This window comes from Phyllostomus hastatus, unplaced genomic scaffold, assembly GCF_019186645.2.
Source record: "Phyllostomus hastatus isolate PE091 unplaced genomic scaffold, TTU_PhHast_1.1 phas_contig_34, whole genome shotgun sequence".
NCBI classification, from domain to species: Eukaryota; Metazoa; Chordata; class Mammalia; order Chiroptera; family Phyllostomidae; genus Phyllostomus; species Phyllostomus hastatus.
In genome coordinates, this window is record NW_025333857.1 from 35,480,807 (window position 1) to 35,497,109 (window position 16,303).

The following is a 16,303-nucleotide window of genomic DNA, read 5'->3' on the forward strand; positions in this document are numbered from 1 at the left end:
TGTTCACATCTTGCTAGCTGTAGGCATTTTAAAGTAATTTAACTTATATCACACATCCCAATAATGGCTTCAGCAGACTTCATTTGATGGTGTTTTACCAGAAGACAAGGTACACCCATAAGTTTCTAGAGTCATCTTTGAAAGGGCCAAAAAGAAGGACATTGTGATTGTTGCTGGATGTCAACAAATGGGAAGCTTTCCTGGCCACTCTGTGCCACCCTTGCATCCATGCATGCCCACTTAGCTCTCATAAAATGAAATGGCTAAGCATGAGCAGAACACAAAGTATCTTTTCCATATTAATAAGATCTCCACACTCAGGAAAAGTGCCTGATAGAAATGACTAAAGAAGGTCATTTCTCAGCAAGAATAGGGAGAAGGGTTATGGGCCAGATGTTAACTTTCCTTCCAAAGGAAAGAAATATATTTTTTTTCTGCACAGGATACTTTAATGAGTTTTGAAGGACAGAGCAGATTTTAGGCAGCTGATCTGAGGAAAAACAAACAAACAAAAAAGAGGATAAGAATGCTTCACTGTTCATTTGTGAGATATGGATAAATACCTGAAATGATTTGCCCTCTTTACCACCTTGTTCTTTTGATTCTAATACTTGATTTGAGAAATGAGTTGAGATAAACACGGTGTGTCTTCTAGACAACAGTAACCAATGGGTACATATATAATACAAGGAGATTCTGAGTACTTGGGATTGAGTCCCTGTGAGTTTGGGTGAGTTCTTCTTTTTTTTTTTAAGATTTTTAAAATTTATTTTTAGACAGAGGTGAAGGGAGGGAGAAACAGAAGGAAACATCAGTGTGTGGTTGCCTCTTGTGTGCCACCTACTGGGGACCTGGCCTGCAACCCACGCATGTACCCTGACTGGGTTTCAAACCAGCGACCGTTTGGTTTGTAGGCCAGTAGTCAATCACCTTAGCCATACCAGCCAGGGTTGGGTGAGTTCTTTTAAGGTTCCAAGACTTAAGTTTTTTTCAGCTCTAAAATGCTAATAATATTATCTTGTCAATAGGACCATTATAAAGATTTCATTAGGTAATATGTAATAAAATACAAATGTAAGATACTATTTTCACCTCCCCCCAAAAAAAGTTTCTACCAGGCATCTTATTTTGGGAAGCATGCTTGATACATTAAATTCACTTCACCTGTAAAAGATTAGACAAAATTGATTTAAATAGATTAAATGGAAACTTCAGTGTCTTTACTATTGCCAACATTTTAACTAAACACGACTTTGTATCTCAGCTCAGTCAGACCCTTATTCGGCATTAACAGCGCGTAGAACCTAATTCCGACTAAAGTGCATCCAAAAAAAGGAAATATCTAGGCTAAATTGTGCCTGAAGAGTGCAGAATGATACATCCATATGTTAATTATGAGAACTGTATCTTTTAAAATATCTTGATAAGAGAAGCAAAAATGTGTGTGACGTGAAAAGGTGTTGGCGTGAAGGAAGCATGTGTGGGAATCGTGCCTGCAGCAACGCTGCCCCTGTGGTGGAGATGACCGCCTCATCAACCAGCTTTATTGGCGGGTCATCTGGTAAAGTGCTAGGTTGCCCTAATGCCCTCTTGAAGTGGTTTCCAAAGTAGGGTCCCTGGAACAACAATATCACATCACCCAGGAACTTGTTAAAATTGCAAATTCTGGAACCTACCTGAAAACTGCTAATCAGTGGGACTTAGCACTTGTGTGCTTTCACAAATCCTCTGGGCGATTCCGATGCACCTCAAGTCTGGGAACCACGGACCCAAGTCATCATCCACTGTATGTAATGAATTAAGTTCCTTCTCGCACCTTTGAATGAATGGTGCTAATGAAGTACCATCTTTAGAGGAAATTAAAAAAAGTTTTGCAAATCAGTGGGGTTTGGGGGGCCTTGTTTGTTTTTTAGTCAGATTCATTTTAATGAATCCCAATTGTGAAAAGTGCTCTCAAAACTTCCCATTGCTTGTCAGTCACCCTGTCACTTGTTCCCAGCAACGCACACTCTTCTTTCTGTCAGACCATTAATCCTCTGTTTTCAAACTTTGTATCCCCGTCTTGGGGTGGGGGAGGCAAACTTCTCCATTATCTTCCTGCCTTAAATCTGTTCTTCCTTACACAACTAAAAATTTCTAAGTCGTCTAAATGAGCTGCTTCCATTTTCTTACTGTTCAGTCCCTCTGTAATTCTCTGCAATTTCTCCCCCACTTCCACCTTTGAAGTGAAATTACTCTTTGAGACTTGTAACCATTACTTGCCAAATCAGAAGGCTGCTGCTTGTTTGTCTCTGGGATTTTATGCTTTTGATCTACCCAGTCCAGATCTCCTTCCTTGCCTTTTGTGATGCAAACCTATAGCCTGTTCCTCCCTGACACTGATTCTTTTCTCCCACTCCTTTTCCCTCAGCCAGGCCCTAGGGTCGGTGGGTTGCTGAGGCTGCGAGACCCAGAGCAGGGGCACCTCCTGCTTACTCTCTCCAGCAAGTGAGCTCTCCCTCACGCACACATCCTCTTAAGTTCACTGCTTTTCTTTCACATCCCTGCCTTCCTTCCCATTACAAATACCACCTCCTTATTAATGGTTTTCAGCTCTACATCTTCAACACCAACTTCATCTATTACCAATCTTGAATCTCTGTGCGAGGCTCTTCCTAAGATGTTTAAAACTCGGAACTTCCAAAACAATCTATGAACCATCTTTTACAAAACACCTTTCTCAAACTTTGTAGAATACCAGTTAAGTGATGTCCTTTCCTTGATCCTTGGCCACTTGTTACCTCCAGTGAAATCCATCCCTGGGATCCCAGGCCCCCGCCGCTTCCTTGAAGAAGGCCCCGTGTCCTGTTCCTCGTAGTCACCTCCACAAACCCAACTCTTATTTAAGAATGTAAGAACCATCTCAAGTCTTATTTCTGCTAAGAGTATATACTGTCCTCATTAGTGGCCTATGTTTCCAAGATTTTACAGAAATTTCCTTCTTATTGCCCCTTAAGCCAAAAAACTACTTGAGTTTTAGGTTAATGAAAAGGAATGTTATGGTAAGGTGATAAGCCTAATGCAGTACTTGAAACTTCTCAGGATGAGTGTTAGCTTTCCTCCCACTGAAATGGTGACACTCTCAGTTGCAAGGAATAACTTCATTTTTGCTGTCACTCTTCTTTGTGATCATCATACCAACAGCGAGTATTGGTTCCATTTCAGGTGAGCTGTAGTTGTGTGGATGGATGAAAAATAACCGTATCTTTGTACCACTGTTAACCACTGAGTATGAAAAGGCACTCACCTGAAATAAATATCAGCTAGATTTTCTATTTCTTTCTATTATGAGAATTTAAGGAAAAAAAACAGAAATAAGGGTAAATTAAATGAAGAGTTATTTTAAAAGTGAATAATTCAGCCCTGGCTGGTGTGGCTCAGTTAGTTGGAGCATCATCCCATAAACCAAAAAATCACGCATTTGATTCCCAGTTAGGGCACATGCCTAGGTTGTGGGTTCAGTCCCTGGTCATGGGTGCATATAAGAGGCAGCTGATCAATGTTTCTCTCCCTAGCTCTTTCCCTCCCATCCCCTCTCTCTAAAATCAATAAGCATGTCTTATTGATAAAAGGATAAAAAAAAGTGACTGGTTCACAAATAAGAATTTGGCTGCTCCCAGCCTGGTAACTGTCTGCTCAGGTTATACACGAAGATCTGGACTGGGGAGTTGACATGTGGTCAATCTCATCTTCAGTTAGCTTTTCCCCAAAGGCCCTTACAGTATAGTTTTTATCTTGTTCTCACCTCTGTCCAAACAAGCTTCGTTTCCTAAACACAAGCATAGTTGTGATCTGCATATGTCCTGCAATCCATGACTAGGTCTCCCCAAGTTGGTAAAATAGATTTCCTACATCCATTCAAGAAATATTAGTCAATTACCTTAAGCAAAGTTCTTGCTTGTTATAACCATATTGGAAGCAAATAAAAGAGGAATGTCCAGAGAAAATAATTTGATACTGCTTTTCTTACAATGGAAGGAAGCCCTTTAGAGAAGGCAGGCATATTTCCTTATCTTAATTCTGAAAATGAAAAAAAATAGTAAATATATTTTTTAAATATGTATATATATATATATATGAGTATATATGCATCCATGTATAAGGAAGTCCATTGTACATGGAAAAGAAGGACTGAGCAGTGTTTTCCTACAATCTCCTTAATTCGTCTCTGCAAAGACAAGCCTGTCTGACTACCTACAGCTGCGGACCAAACCCATCCCGAGAGGAGCTTTGAAGTACAGACCCCGCAGACAGCCAAGTATCAGTGTCTGGAAATCGTCCACGTGCAAATCCTCAGTAGCGCTGTTGATGGCTGGCACATTTGGATCTGGCTGGAGTTGTTACTAGGGCCGAGGTTTTAGAAAGAGCAAGGGAAAAATAAAAACAAACAGGCAGAAGAAGGCAGGTGCCGGCTGTTCCGTTTTCCTGCCCCGAGGGAGTCTGCATTCTGCACTGTGCTGCAGCAAGAGCATGGCGGCTATCACTCTGATGCTCTAAGCAGCTTATTCTTTGCCTTTCACTTGGAATCTAAAGGGGTACCTAGTGAAGAGATGGAGGCTGGAGAAAGGGAGTGAGGAAGGGGATGGGCAATTCTGGAAGCAGCTTGGCTTTCATCTGCCTGAGGTTTGGGTGAAGAAATACTGACACAGGAGACCGAAGAGCATTACTTTCCACTTTTCATCTTTATGAATCTTCCATTTTATGTTGTGGCATTTAGCAGTTTAATTTTACTTTTAAAAGGCAGCACTCGTGTGTTTATGTTACACACGTGGGACAGGGTGGCCCCAGGAAAGTGCCACAGGCCCGCTCACGTTTCACCCCCTCCTGCTAATCTGCACGTTTGGCCGGCCGGTGTGATTAATAAGTGCGGGAGGCCCAGGGTCCCTGGTGGGAGCTGTTATTTCAGAGCAGGTGGTTCGGTGTGCCAAGGATCAAAGAACCCAGAGCTGCGAGGAGGACAGCACAGGTGCAGGAGCCCTTTGATCTCAGGCTGGAGTTTCTACCCACCCGCAGATCGCAGATCGCAGATCGAGTAGCCCCCTCAAGACAGGAATTTGCATGACTGCCTTTTAGTCTGGCGGCTTACTTGTAGGTGGATGAGAATAACCGCAGCCTGACGGAGGGCAAAGGACACAAGAATCCTGGTGCACTTTCAGTGCTCCCCAGGTTCGCTCTCACCCCCTGATTCCCACTGATGCCCGTCCCTTGCTGACCCCTCACCCACACGCCACCCACTCCAGGGCTGCTGGTTTCCTTGCTGCCCAGTGAACCATAGGTAGGCTTTTTCATTATTTAACCAGAAGGCTCCATCCTGGCCCCTGGAATGTTCTGAAGCCCTCACATGCTCCAAAGTGCAAATGAAATAGTAATCACTTCCCCCTGTTAGGTCATCTCACCTGACCGCTCGGTTGGCTAATGTTTATTGAGTACTTTGTACACCAGGCTCTTCTAGGTTTCTTCACGTCCATTGTCTTTTTTACTGGTTCCTCACCCTTTTAAAGTCTTCTTTTATCCTGACAGCAGTTACACAGTTAGTGCTTTTAATTATTTCTTAGTGGAATCATGAAATTATTCTTGTCTCATCCCCTGCCTGAGAACACAAATCATCGTTCTCTTTCTTGGGGCTCCTCGTTGTGTTAAATACATAGCAGTAGGTGCTCCACAACCCCCACGAGTGGTACAATACAGGATGTTAGCTGCTCATGGTGGTAAAGTGTGTCAACATTGACACTTCTCTTAACCAAATAATTAAACCAGATTTATTGACCTTTTTCCATAGTTTGGTGATTATGTGCATCTTAGTGAACGTACATCTAAGTTAAGGATGCCTGTAATCCCTCTAGTTACTGGCTCATTGATACTGAGGGACAGGAGCTCTGAGTCACCCCCAATAGCATCGTGGCAGTACCAACTTGGTTCCACGTGGGGCAGCCACTCTCCTGGCTTGCCCGTGAGTGAGGGGCTTCCTGGGACACAGGACTGTCAGGACTAACGCCAGCACAGCTCGAGACAGACCCAGGCATCAGGCATGCTAGTCGTAAGAAATGGCTTCCTCAGTGGAAGGAATTGGTGAGACTTTAATACTAAATACTCAGTCATGGATGGCTGTCACTTAATTGCATTTTTCAGCTACAGGTAAAATTTTATATTTCTCATAGGCTCCTTGAGCAGAGTTTTTGTTGCCTCCTCACCCTGTTTTACACTGGGTACTGCATAACACTTCGTGCATCTGACAGCTGGTAGCACAAAGGCTTTGGGAAACTCAAACACTTTTTTAAAATCCTTTTTAAGCCAATTCCTTTATTATATATACAGTGCTTTACTAACAGTCATTTTAGAGTCATTATGAAATGTCCATTCAGTCTAATATTTAAAGAGAAAAAAAGACTTAAAGTAGCTGGTTCCAGTGAGCCCACTAAAAGAGATGAAAATATACCAGATTTCCCTGGTTATTGCTTCCTGTACTCAGAAAGTTTTAATTTCTTTTTCTGCTGAGCTTTCTAGATTTTCTTTAGAATTGAGTTTTTTGTCCTCCTAGCTAGAACTGTTATTTAAATTAACTGTGTCTGCTTTCCCACTATGCCATCATTTGCTTGTGTGTTTGCTTAATGATTAGCTCCTCTCAGCACTTCCGATCTCATCAGAAAATGAAAATACACCTGGTGAACAATCTCTACTTTCCTGCCTTTTCTTGCTCCTCTGACTGGCCCAAGCAGAGACACCTTCAGATACCTCTGAACAAAAACTAGCTATACTTCTTACGTAAGATAATTCCACGTTTTTTTTATAGTTTATCTGCATAAACAGTCATGCAGCCTAATAGAACAAATAGTGTTATGCAAGTTTTTCAGATTCCATTTATTAAGTTTGCCCAACATCATTCTACCAAGAAATAAGTTTTACTCCCTGAAATATGCTTCAATAATGTGGTGTTAAGATTGTTAATTACTCTATATTGCAAGCCTTTTCCCTCAATATCTCTCCGAATATTGATTTTTGAATCTTACCTAATGTTAAAACTACAACTTCCATGTTTGCTGCCAACACACTTAGGAATGAAAAATTCTGTTTGAATTGGTTCGACGCCTGCCATGCCAGCGCTGCAGTATTCTAACGTCACGGAATTTTGTACTTGACTCAGTGTATGCCTGGGGAGGGCTCCACGTGATCAGCATAAAGTGATGTTCAGGCTCAGGTTTTGCTCTGAGCTCAGCCTGAGAAATGTGCATAAATAAAGCTACTTTCATTGTGGAATGGCCACATTGCAATCAGTTGTTTGCATGGTATATTTGCTATTATCATCAATTTCTAAAATGTGAATATAGGCTCTCTAGTGAAATAAATTTTTTTCAGTGTTAAAGGTGACTTTATAGGAGTCAGTAATAAAAAGAATATACCTCCATTGCCCCTTATAATTCTCTTGTAAACACTTTATGGCATTTGGTGAGTTAAATAAAATTTCTCCTATCAGTTGTGTTCTGTTCATTCACTTGGTGCTCTGTGGCCACTGGAGGGCGATCATACTCCTCGTGGCCCATCATGGTACGGGTGTGAGGGGCCTGACACACAACCCAAATGACCACCAAGAGAAAGATCCGTGTTTCTAAATTTGTAGGTCATTTAGAGTGAAAACTTTATGCTATATAAAAAAAATTATTGTATGCCAATTGTAATTATATTTCAAAAAAATTATTAGTGCCCCCAAACTAATAGTTATTCCCCCTGTTGAAACCATGGGGTGGGTTTTTTTTTAAGATTTTATTTATTTATTTTTAGAGAGAGGGGAAGAGGGAGAAGGAGTGGGAGAGAAACACCAATATAAGAAACATTGATTGGTTGCTTCTTGTACATGCCCCAACCAGGGACTGAACCTGCAACCCAGGCATATGCCCTGACTGGGAATTGAACCAGCGACCTTTCTCTTTACAGGACAACGCCCAACCAACTGAGGCACACTGGTCAGGGTGACACCATGTTTTTGAAAGAGTTTATCTGCCCAACACATTCATTGTATAATGATTTTCTCATTACTGTTTACCAAAAACCAATTAAGTGTCAATCAGAAAACATGGGGTTGATATATTGCCAGCAACTACCACCACCCCCTAAAAAAGGAAAAAAATTACTTCATTTTCTTAGGCTCTGCATCATGATTGTGGACAGACATGTAATTTCCAGTATTTTAAAATACTAAAAATCTCCATCGCTTACTCAAGTGTTTGTTGATCTAATCTAATTCTCTCATTTCTGAATATTTTAGTAATATACATTTTTTCTGTTGATTTGCCAGTCTGTAGTCAAATGAAATTAGTGAGCCCCTTTTCTGAACGCCTACTTTGAGTGTTGTGTGGATGTACAGTCTCTGTTGGGTAGGAGCTGAATTGGAAAAGGAAACAAATTTATGGCCTTCATAAAGACTCAAGGTGCTTTTCTGCTTAAGTCAAGTGGTTAACAGGCATGAAGTGTTTGTTGTATTTGGTGACTGTGTGTTAATTTATGTCCTAATGGTTGTCAGGCTGCCAGTTGGTGCAGTGGCGGGAACAGAGTGCAGCCAGCCGCAGCCCGGGCAGCCTGCTCTGCAGACCTTCCAAGCCCTTGTCCTCCCCAGGCCTCCACGGACCCTCTTCCCCACCCACTCATACACCTGTCAAGTCTGTCATCTTTCCCCCCTAAACTGAGTTAAATGATAAGACTTGCTGGTTGGAAACCACTTAACACTAGTCTGGGGGTGTTTGTGGACTATGTCGAGTAAGAGAGCCTGCCATAGCCTCTTTGGCAACAATTTCAATGCCCCCACGGGAAAAAAAAATACCTTAGACTATTTGTGATGAGATGATGAAGGCTGTGGTTAAGTCATTAGTGAGAACACAGGATTTACATGAACTTTAACAAAAGACCTCGACCATTGGTTTCCTTAAGCCCAAACAATAATATGGGCACTTTGTCTCCTATTTAACTAAGGAGGCAAAATTGCTTTCACAGAATTGATAATGGCAATTACTAATTTGTGATGAGGTTATCAGTGAGTTTTATTTTCTTCTTCTCTGGATGTATTTACAAGTCATTATGGTGAACATGGAGTGCTTTTTAATCAAGAAAAAAATCATTCAAAATGTAAGTTGCAAAAGTCCATGTATTAAAATCCTACTTAAATTTTTGCTATAGCAATTTTATTCAGTATGTTCTGACTAGCTGAACCTGATATTATAATAATGAGCTCTCCCATTTGTATAGTTCTTTACACAGATTTTCTCATGTGGGACATATACTTAATTTAGTAATGGTAATGGGATAGATAATAATACCACGAAATGAGGAAATTGTGGTTTAGATATTTTATCTTGTTGGCCAAGGTTATATAATTAGCAAATAGCAGAAATAGAGCAGTATTTCTGAATCCTGGGATAATTTTCTTTTTTTATATACTATAATATCTTTTTCCTTTTGTACATATAATGGTTTGCTCAATCCCATGAAACATATAAAGAAATATAAGACCCAGTTCCTGCCGTCAGCAATTTATAATGCAGTTGGGGTAAAAATACGTATGCTGAGAGAGTTAATTATTAATTCAGTTGGTGGCACAAGTAAAAAGTTCAGTGCATAATACAGTGCTGGCACATAGAAGGCACTCAAGAAATGATGGGTGGATGGTTGGGTGGGTGGGTGGATGGATGGATGGATGGATGGACTGTTGTGTGGATGGATGGGCAGGAGGGCAGATGGATTGATAAATTAATTAGCAATACAACACTATAAAGGAGAACAGATGATTAAATTCAGTTAACTATCTGTTGATTTTCATAGGCCAGAGAATATTTCAAGAAAGAGAAGATAGACTAGTCTGGGCTTCAGGAACTTGTAAGAGTAGAGTCTGACTCTTCACCTAGGAGTAGTGATGGAATTCCGGGCCAAGGGCCACACATGATGAGCAAAGGCAGGGAAACAGAAAGAGCATGATATGACCAGGAGCGTCATGTCTTTAGAAAAGAAATGCTTTTTCCAAAGCAAAAGCTCTGGTGAGGAATTTGTTTTGAAAGTGGAGTGGTGATATATCATAGAACATCAAGCTGGAGTACTTAAATAATCCATAAGCCTGGGCAGCTATAGAAATGTTTTCATAAAGTAATGTCATAAGGAAAATGTTTTAAGCAACAGATCTGGTAGAAGTATGACTTTGTGTCAAACATAAAGACATGAGACAGTTTAATACAAGGGGAATATTTGAAGTATTCAGCTGAGAGTATAATGTATTTCCAGAAAGAACTGTACACATTAATCTTGCTGTATCATCATTAAAATATTCCTATAGGTAATTGAAGTTTCGGAGACAATTATGTCAAATCCATCTTTAGATCAATAGGTATTCTCATTGAGGACTAAAAGATTACGTGTGAGGATAAGAAGCTAGCATAAAAGTCTAGAAGTCTCCAAATATTTCATGTATAAAGTTTAATAAATTTTTCATATGCTAGAGGAAAGGTAATAATTTGTGTTTTCTGGCATATTCAACCTAAATACTAGGCATGTCAGAAAATTGGTATTTCTTGCATGTAAGTTTTTATTGCACTAGGAGAAGTCATATGCATTGTCACTTCTCTTTAAACCTATTATTTTATCTTACAAAATTGATGATGTCATCACTTGAATACAAGTGGTTGACAGTGAGGCCTTTGAGCAAACTGTGGGTGAGACTCCAGCCCAAACACTGAACTGCTGGGCAATCCCAGCCAAGTTTCTCTCTGACCCTCAGTTTTCTCATCCGTGGGTGATGACAATAATAACACTAACATCTTAAGGTTGTTGGGAAGATTAAATGTAAAAATATGCACTAGTGTCTGCCATGTAGTAACAATTCATAAATGATAGTTGTGTTACTAGTAATGATAATCAATGAGTGATATATTCATCTTACTTTCTTGTTGTGATTGTTTACTTGTTTCATTTGTTTTAAAATCATTGCTCTAAAGAAAGCTAGGATCCCTTAGGGATGTGCCTGTGTTCTCTGCTAAATGAAATTATAACTCAATACATGTATCTTAGGTTGCTCATAACCACAGCAAAGCTGACCAGCCTCTTGCCTTTTGTAGTGAGCCATCTCTATGGATTTGGACTGATGGATGCAGAAGCCATGGTGATGGAGGCGGAGAAGTGGACCACTGTTCCTCAGCAGCACGTGTGTGTGGAGAGCACAGACCGACAAATCAAGTAATGTTTGCTGCACACAGATAGCATGTCAGTGCCTTGAAACAGAACAGGCAGCACAAGTGCTCAGGGTAGCTCTGTGTTATACGTGGAAGCCATAACTCTAATGTAGTTATAAAATTCTAATAGAATGTCTGGGATGCTGAGCTATTAAATCCACACTAATAAGACCCAGGGGTCCTTAAAAGAAAAACATCTCTCAAAAGGGGATTTGGGGGAACCCTTGATGGGCATGCTTAAGGTTTCTACTCTGTCAATATATCTATTGATGATACAAATATTCTCCATAAGTGAGTATGCTCCAAAAAAAGCTAAACCATATGTCTGGAAACTTAACTACATATCATGTAGTTCTTCAGAGTGGTGGAAAATGCACAGTAATGAGATTGCAGTTTATGTAGGGATTTCGGGGCCCATTCCCGTGTTTCAGCTGCACAGACTTGGAGGCCGTGCTGACAAGTTGACCAAGGGATAGTGAGAAATGTGCTAAATCCAAAGAATAGGACTCATCTTTGTGATTTTATTAGTATTTTGCTTTTGGCTTTCTTTTTAGAGAGTTGACTCTCAGAAAAAATATTTACACACTTTGGTTGTGATGAAACTAGAGCCATTATAATTCTTGAAAAATTGTGAAGCAGAAATAATGAATTAAAATTTTTTTTTTTGTATTCTGTGCTTTTGTGGCAAAGAATAACAGGAAAAGATAAAGGAGTGAAAAAATAACCAGTATTTATGGAACACTGATTAAGGGCCAAGCCGAGTCCTAGAAACTTCATGTGTGTTTTCTTATTAAAATTTTGTAAAAATTTGGGTATATTCCCACTTGACAAATGAGGAAATGAGATCAGTGGGAATATTTATTCATTCACAATTTATTTATCAGTTCGGCAACTATTTTTCTTGCACTTAATGAATATCAAGCACTGAGGTAGATATTGAGGATAGAAGGGGAGTAAGAAATTCTTCCTGCCCTTGTGGAGCTTACAGTCTAGGGGCAGTTAAGCCAAAAAATATAAGTAAATAATTACAAATTACAGTAAGGTAGTGTTGGAAATACAAAGGGCAGAAAATAAGAGGTGGAAGCATATCTTTTCCTGTAGTTCAGTGGCAGCCTCAGAGAGTGAAATTTAACTTTTTACCATGAAGAGTCAGCAGCAAAAAAATACAAATAACTAAATAAATAAAAATTAAAGTGCTTGAGGCATAGTGCTTTAAAGCCCTGAGGTGGAAAAACTGATTTATGCCAAAACTTGAACTGACACCAGCGTGGCTGCAGCCCGGAGTTCAGGGGACAGCCACACAGGAGGAAGCAAGTGAAGAAAACAGGCATCTGTGGGTGAGGGTGTGTGCCCAGAGTTACAGAGCAAGGAAATGGTACACCAGGGTCCAACCCCAAGGCCATACTAACCCCCAAGTTCACTGTACCACTGTATCAGGGGCCCTCAAAGTGTATTCCATAGGTCAGCAACATCACTGTCACCTGGGAACTTGTTAGAAATGCTAATTATCTACCCTACCCTTGCTGAATCAGGCCCAGCAATCTGTGTTTTAGCAATGTGAGATTCTCAAGTTAGATACCCACTTCCTGGGTGAAAATAAAAGACCATTACTTCCCCCTTTCCTCTCACTTACACCTTTCCCACTACCTAACCAGTGTGAATCCTTTAAATGAACCAGTCATTGGGTGATAGCACCGTGTGTTTTAGTATCCAGCAACCAGCTGCTTGCATTTAGCTCATGTGATGTCATTCTAGGCCTGCAGGGTCTCTCAGCTGAGCTATACGCACCTTGCTCAAACTCCCCCACTCTCTGTTGCAGGACAATTCGCCCCAACAGTGCAGTGCGCTCCATCTACAAAGCTTCCGGCTGCTCCGATAACCCCAACCACCATGTCAACTACCTGGAACATGTAGTCGTGCGCATAACCATCACCCATCCCAGGAGGGGTGACCTGGCCATCTACCTGACCTCACCCTCAGGAACCAGGTCCCAGCTCTTGGCCAACAGGTACAGTAAAGGCCTCTGCCCACCAGCGCGTAGGGGTCACCCTGACACTCAGTTCTTCTTTAGGGAAGAAAGGGCCAGCAGCTCCTTACTTAGCATCCTAAGAACTAAGGGGCACATAGGTGTCATGGTAGAATGGTCATAGCACTCACCGCCCACACATAAACAGAGAGTGTGAAGCTGCAAAGAATAGTATAACATAATAGTTAGGTGATATTAAAAGGATGCTGCAGAAAAATCAAAGGCCATCTGTTGTTCCTTATCCTAAAAATGAAATGTAGAGCACTACTTCCTTAGGTCTCTGAGATTCTGTCTCCTGTACTTTAAATGTCTGCTGGCACTTGGTACAGATTAACTGAATTCTCTTGCCTGAGCACTTTCTGAAGTTCAAGGAAACTCTTATTTGTTTTAAAAATGGGCATTGGCTTTTTTTTTTCTGCAAACAGTCAATTAGTAAATGTTTTGAGCTTCACTGGCCATGTTTCTGTTACAACTGTTCAACTTTGCCATTACAGTGCAGACAATATAAATGAATGGGCATGGCTGTGTTCCAGTAAACCTTTATTTATAGAATAAGCAGAGGGTCAGATTTGGCTTGAGGACAGACTATGTCGTTTGCTGACCCCTATTTTAAACATTGGCCCTTTAGTCTTTATTGCCCAAGAGGACACTCAGTGTAGTTTCTCTTCTTAGACTCTTCCCTTCTCACCCCACCCTCCACACATTTCTCCAGTAGGCATTGCCAGGATCCTGATGAAAGACCAGAATGTTCTAGCACTGGCTTTTTGCCCCCCTGGCTTTTTGGTTGGGAGCATGGGCAGGGTGTGCTTGTCAAGAAGTGGGACCAGATGGGAAAATGTCAGCTTGTCCTGTTCACCTCATTCCCATTATGACCCTAACATACAAACCACAACCAGAAGGAAGCCTAAGATTCTTTTAATTTGATATTTTTCTCCAAGGGGAACATTTAATGGGAGCAAAAACCTCACCATCAATGACACTTAAGAGTCCCAATGAAAGCCAACCTTTTATGTAGACATAGCCACCTGTCCATGTGCCAGGTGACCATGGCAGCGGTGACCTTTGTTAGGACACGAACAACAGGCCAGAAGAGCTTCGAGGCCAATGCAAGCCTGCAGAACTGAAAGTGAGGCTGAGCAGTAGCCAGTTGCCCTTCACAATCCCCAAACTCCATCTGCTGTAGGACGGTGAGAAAAAGGGGGAACAATAAAGAACACTTCTAGGTGGCTAGCAGTTTCTAAAAGCTTCAAGTGCATTTCATTTCTGTGCTTAGAAGACTTGCTGTGTTCTTTAAAACCTAACTGTTTCTGTTCAGGCATGGGGAAACTTGGGAGTAGTGCTTTATGAGGTGCAGCTTAGCCAGAATAAGTGTGTGCAGGTGCAAAGAACAGAAGGATGCTTTGGCCTCAGGTAGCTGAGCATGCCCTCCTCCCTCTGCAAGCAGGGGTCTCAGCTGTTGCCTGCCAGGTAATTGCAAGTACCTGCCTGATCCTTCCTTTCAGCAAGCGTGGGCTTCAGATGCACAATTACATGAATAATGGAGGTCAACTAACTGTTGCTACTGAAGCCAGAGAAGACCTTTTTTTCTGTTGCTTTTTTTTCTTTATTTACCATTATACGTCTGTGTCAAACTTGAAAGAGTAACCAGGCGAAATATGGATGGTGAAGTGCAAAGGTTTGCTTCACACATGTGCAGCTCATGCCTCAAACCCCTCCGTTGTAGATAAATAATCCTTTGCAGTTGCTGTTTGCTTGGATAACAGCCTCCTCAGCTTTTCTGGGCTCTTCCTGCATATTTTGGCATTTTTCGTTGGCTTCCCCCAAAATGACTTCAGTGAGGAAACTTGTCCGTCCGTCACAGGCGTTTGGTGGATGACGAGGTCACTGGCATGGTTGCACATGCATTCCTGACCCGAGGACATCTGCCTTGGTCTTTGCAAAGTGCTGAACCCCAAAGTGCTGCATGACTTGTGTCAGAGAAAAAGAAACAGGCATTTCAGATGCTCAGCAACTAGCGGTCATGAGGTTTACCCCATCAAGAGCACTTGGGAATCAGGTTTGCACCCAGAATGCCTCTTCTGGGTCTGGAGCATTTCTTAAACTGCTGTTCTTTTGTGTATCTTCCATCTTAGGAAGAGAAGTAGCCACCAAAAAGAGGCAGACTAGGGTGGAGGAAGGAGGCTGAAGGTACAGAGAGATATAGAGGATGTTATGAGTTCATTTGTCTACAACTCCCCAAAACATTGCTCTGAGCAGCTGACTCCATAAATGTGAAACAGCTGCACCGGGTCCCAAATCCACACATGGCCACGTTCCAGGGCCTGGCTCCCCTGTCCTTGCTGTGCTTGACACTAGTAGCATCCCTCCTACGGAGGCAGCTAGGGAGAGACGGTTTCTTTTGGCATTTCCTCCTTCTGGCATATTCTGAAGCTTTAATTTTATGAGAGGAAATCTCTACTCAAAACCTCTCAGTCTCAGACCTAATGGCAAGGAATCCTCTTGTCCTGTCACTTTGGCCCTGTTTCAAAACACATTTTCAGGACTGGGAGCTGAGGGCAAGAAGCATAGCAGAAAGGTGGGGAGGAAGTGAGGGAAGGCCCACGTTGCTCCCAGCATCCCCCATGTTGGTCTGCATGGCAGAAATCTCAAGGAAAAGACATTTAGGTCAGGTTTTGGAAGGAACTGGTGTATCAGGGATTATTAAAGAGAGTAATAAATAGTTTCCCCGTTGGACACTTATCTTTCCTTCAAAGAAGTCAAGGTTTCTGAAGACTACATAAAGCAACGAACTTTGTGCAGTTAAAAGATAGGAATTCTGCCCTGGCCCAGTTGGAGCATTGTCCTGTCAATCAAAAGGTTGCAGGTTGGATCCTCGTTCAGGACACACGCCTAGGTTGCGGGTTCCAGCTCTGGTTGGGGCATGTATGGGAGGTGGCCAGCTGATGTTTCCCTCTTACATTGATGCCTCCCTCTCTCTCTAAAGTCAATAAAAACATCCTCTGGTGAGGATTTTTTTAAAAAGATAAGAATTCTG

At 41.6% G+C, this 16,303-nt stretch overlaps 1 protein-coding gene across 4 annotated transcripts in view; it reads left to right on the forward strand.

Annotated features, from left to right (window-relative positions):
- The window catches only part of PCSK5 (proprotein convertase subtilisin/kexin type 5), a 419,139-nt gene that overhangs the window by 229,415 nt on the left and 173,421 nt on the right, over window positions 1-16,303 (forward strand). For all 4 annotated transcript variants that reach the window (XM_045840308.1, XM_045840309.1, XM_045840310.1 and 1 more), the window contains exons 11-12: window positions 11,130-11,247; window positions 13,063-13,251. In XM_045840308.1, the coding sequence (XP_045696264.1) occupies window positions 11,130-11,247; window positions 13,063-13,251 (307 nt within the window). The remainder of the gene's footprint in view (window positions 1-11,129; window positions 11,248-13,062; window positions 13,252-16,303) is intronic.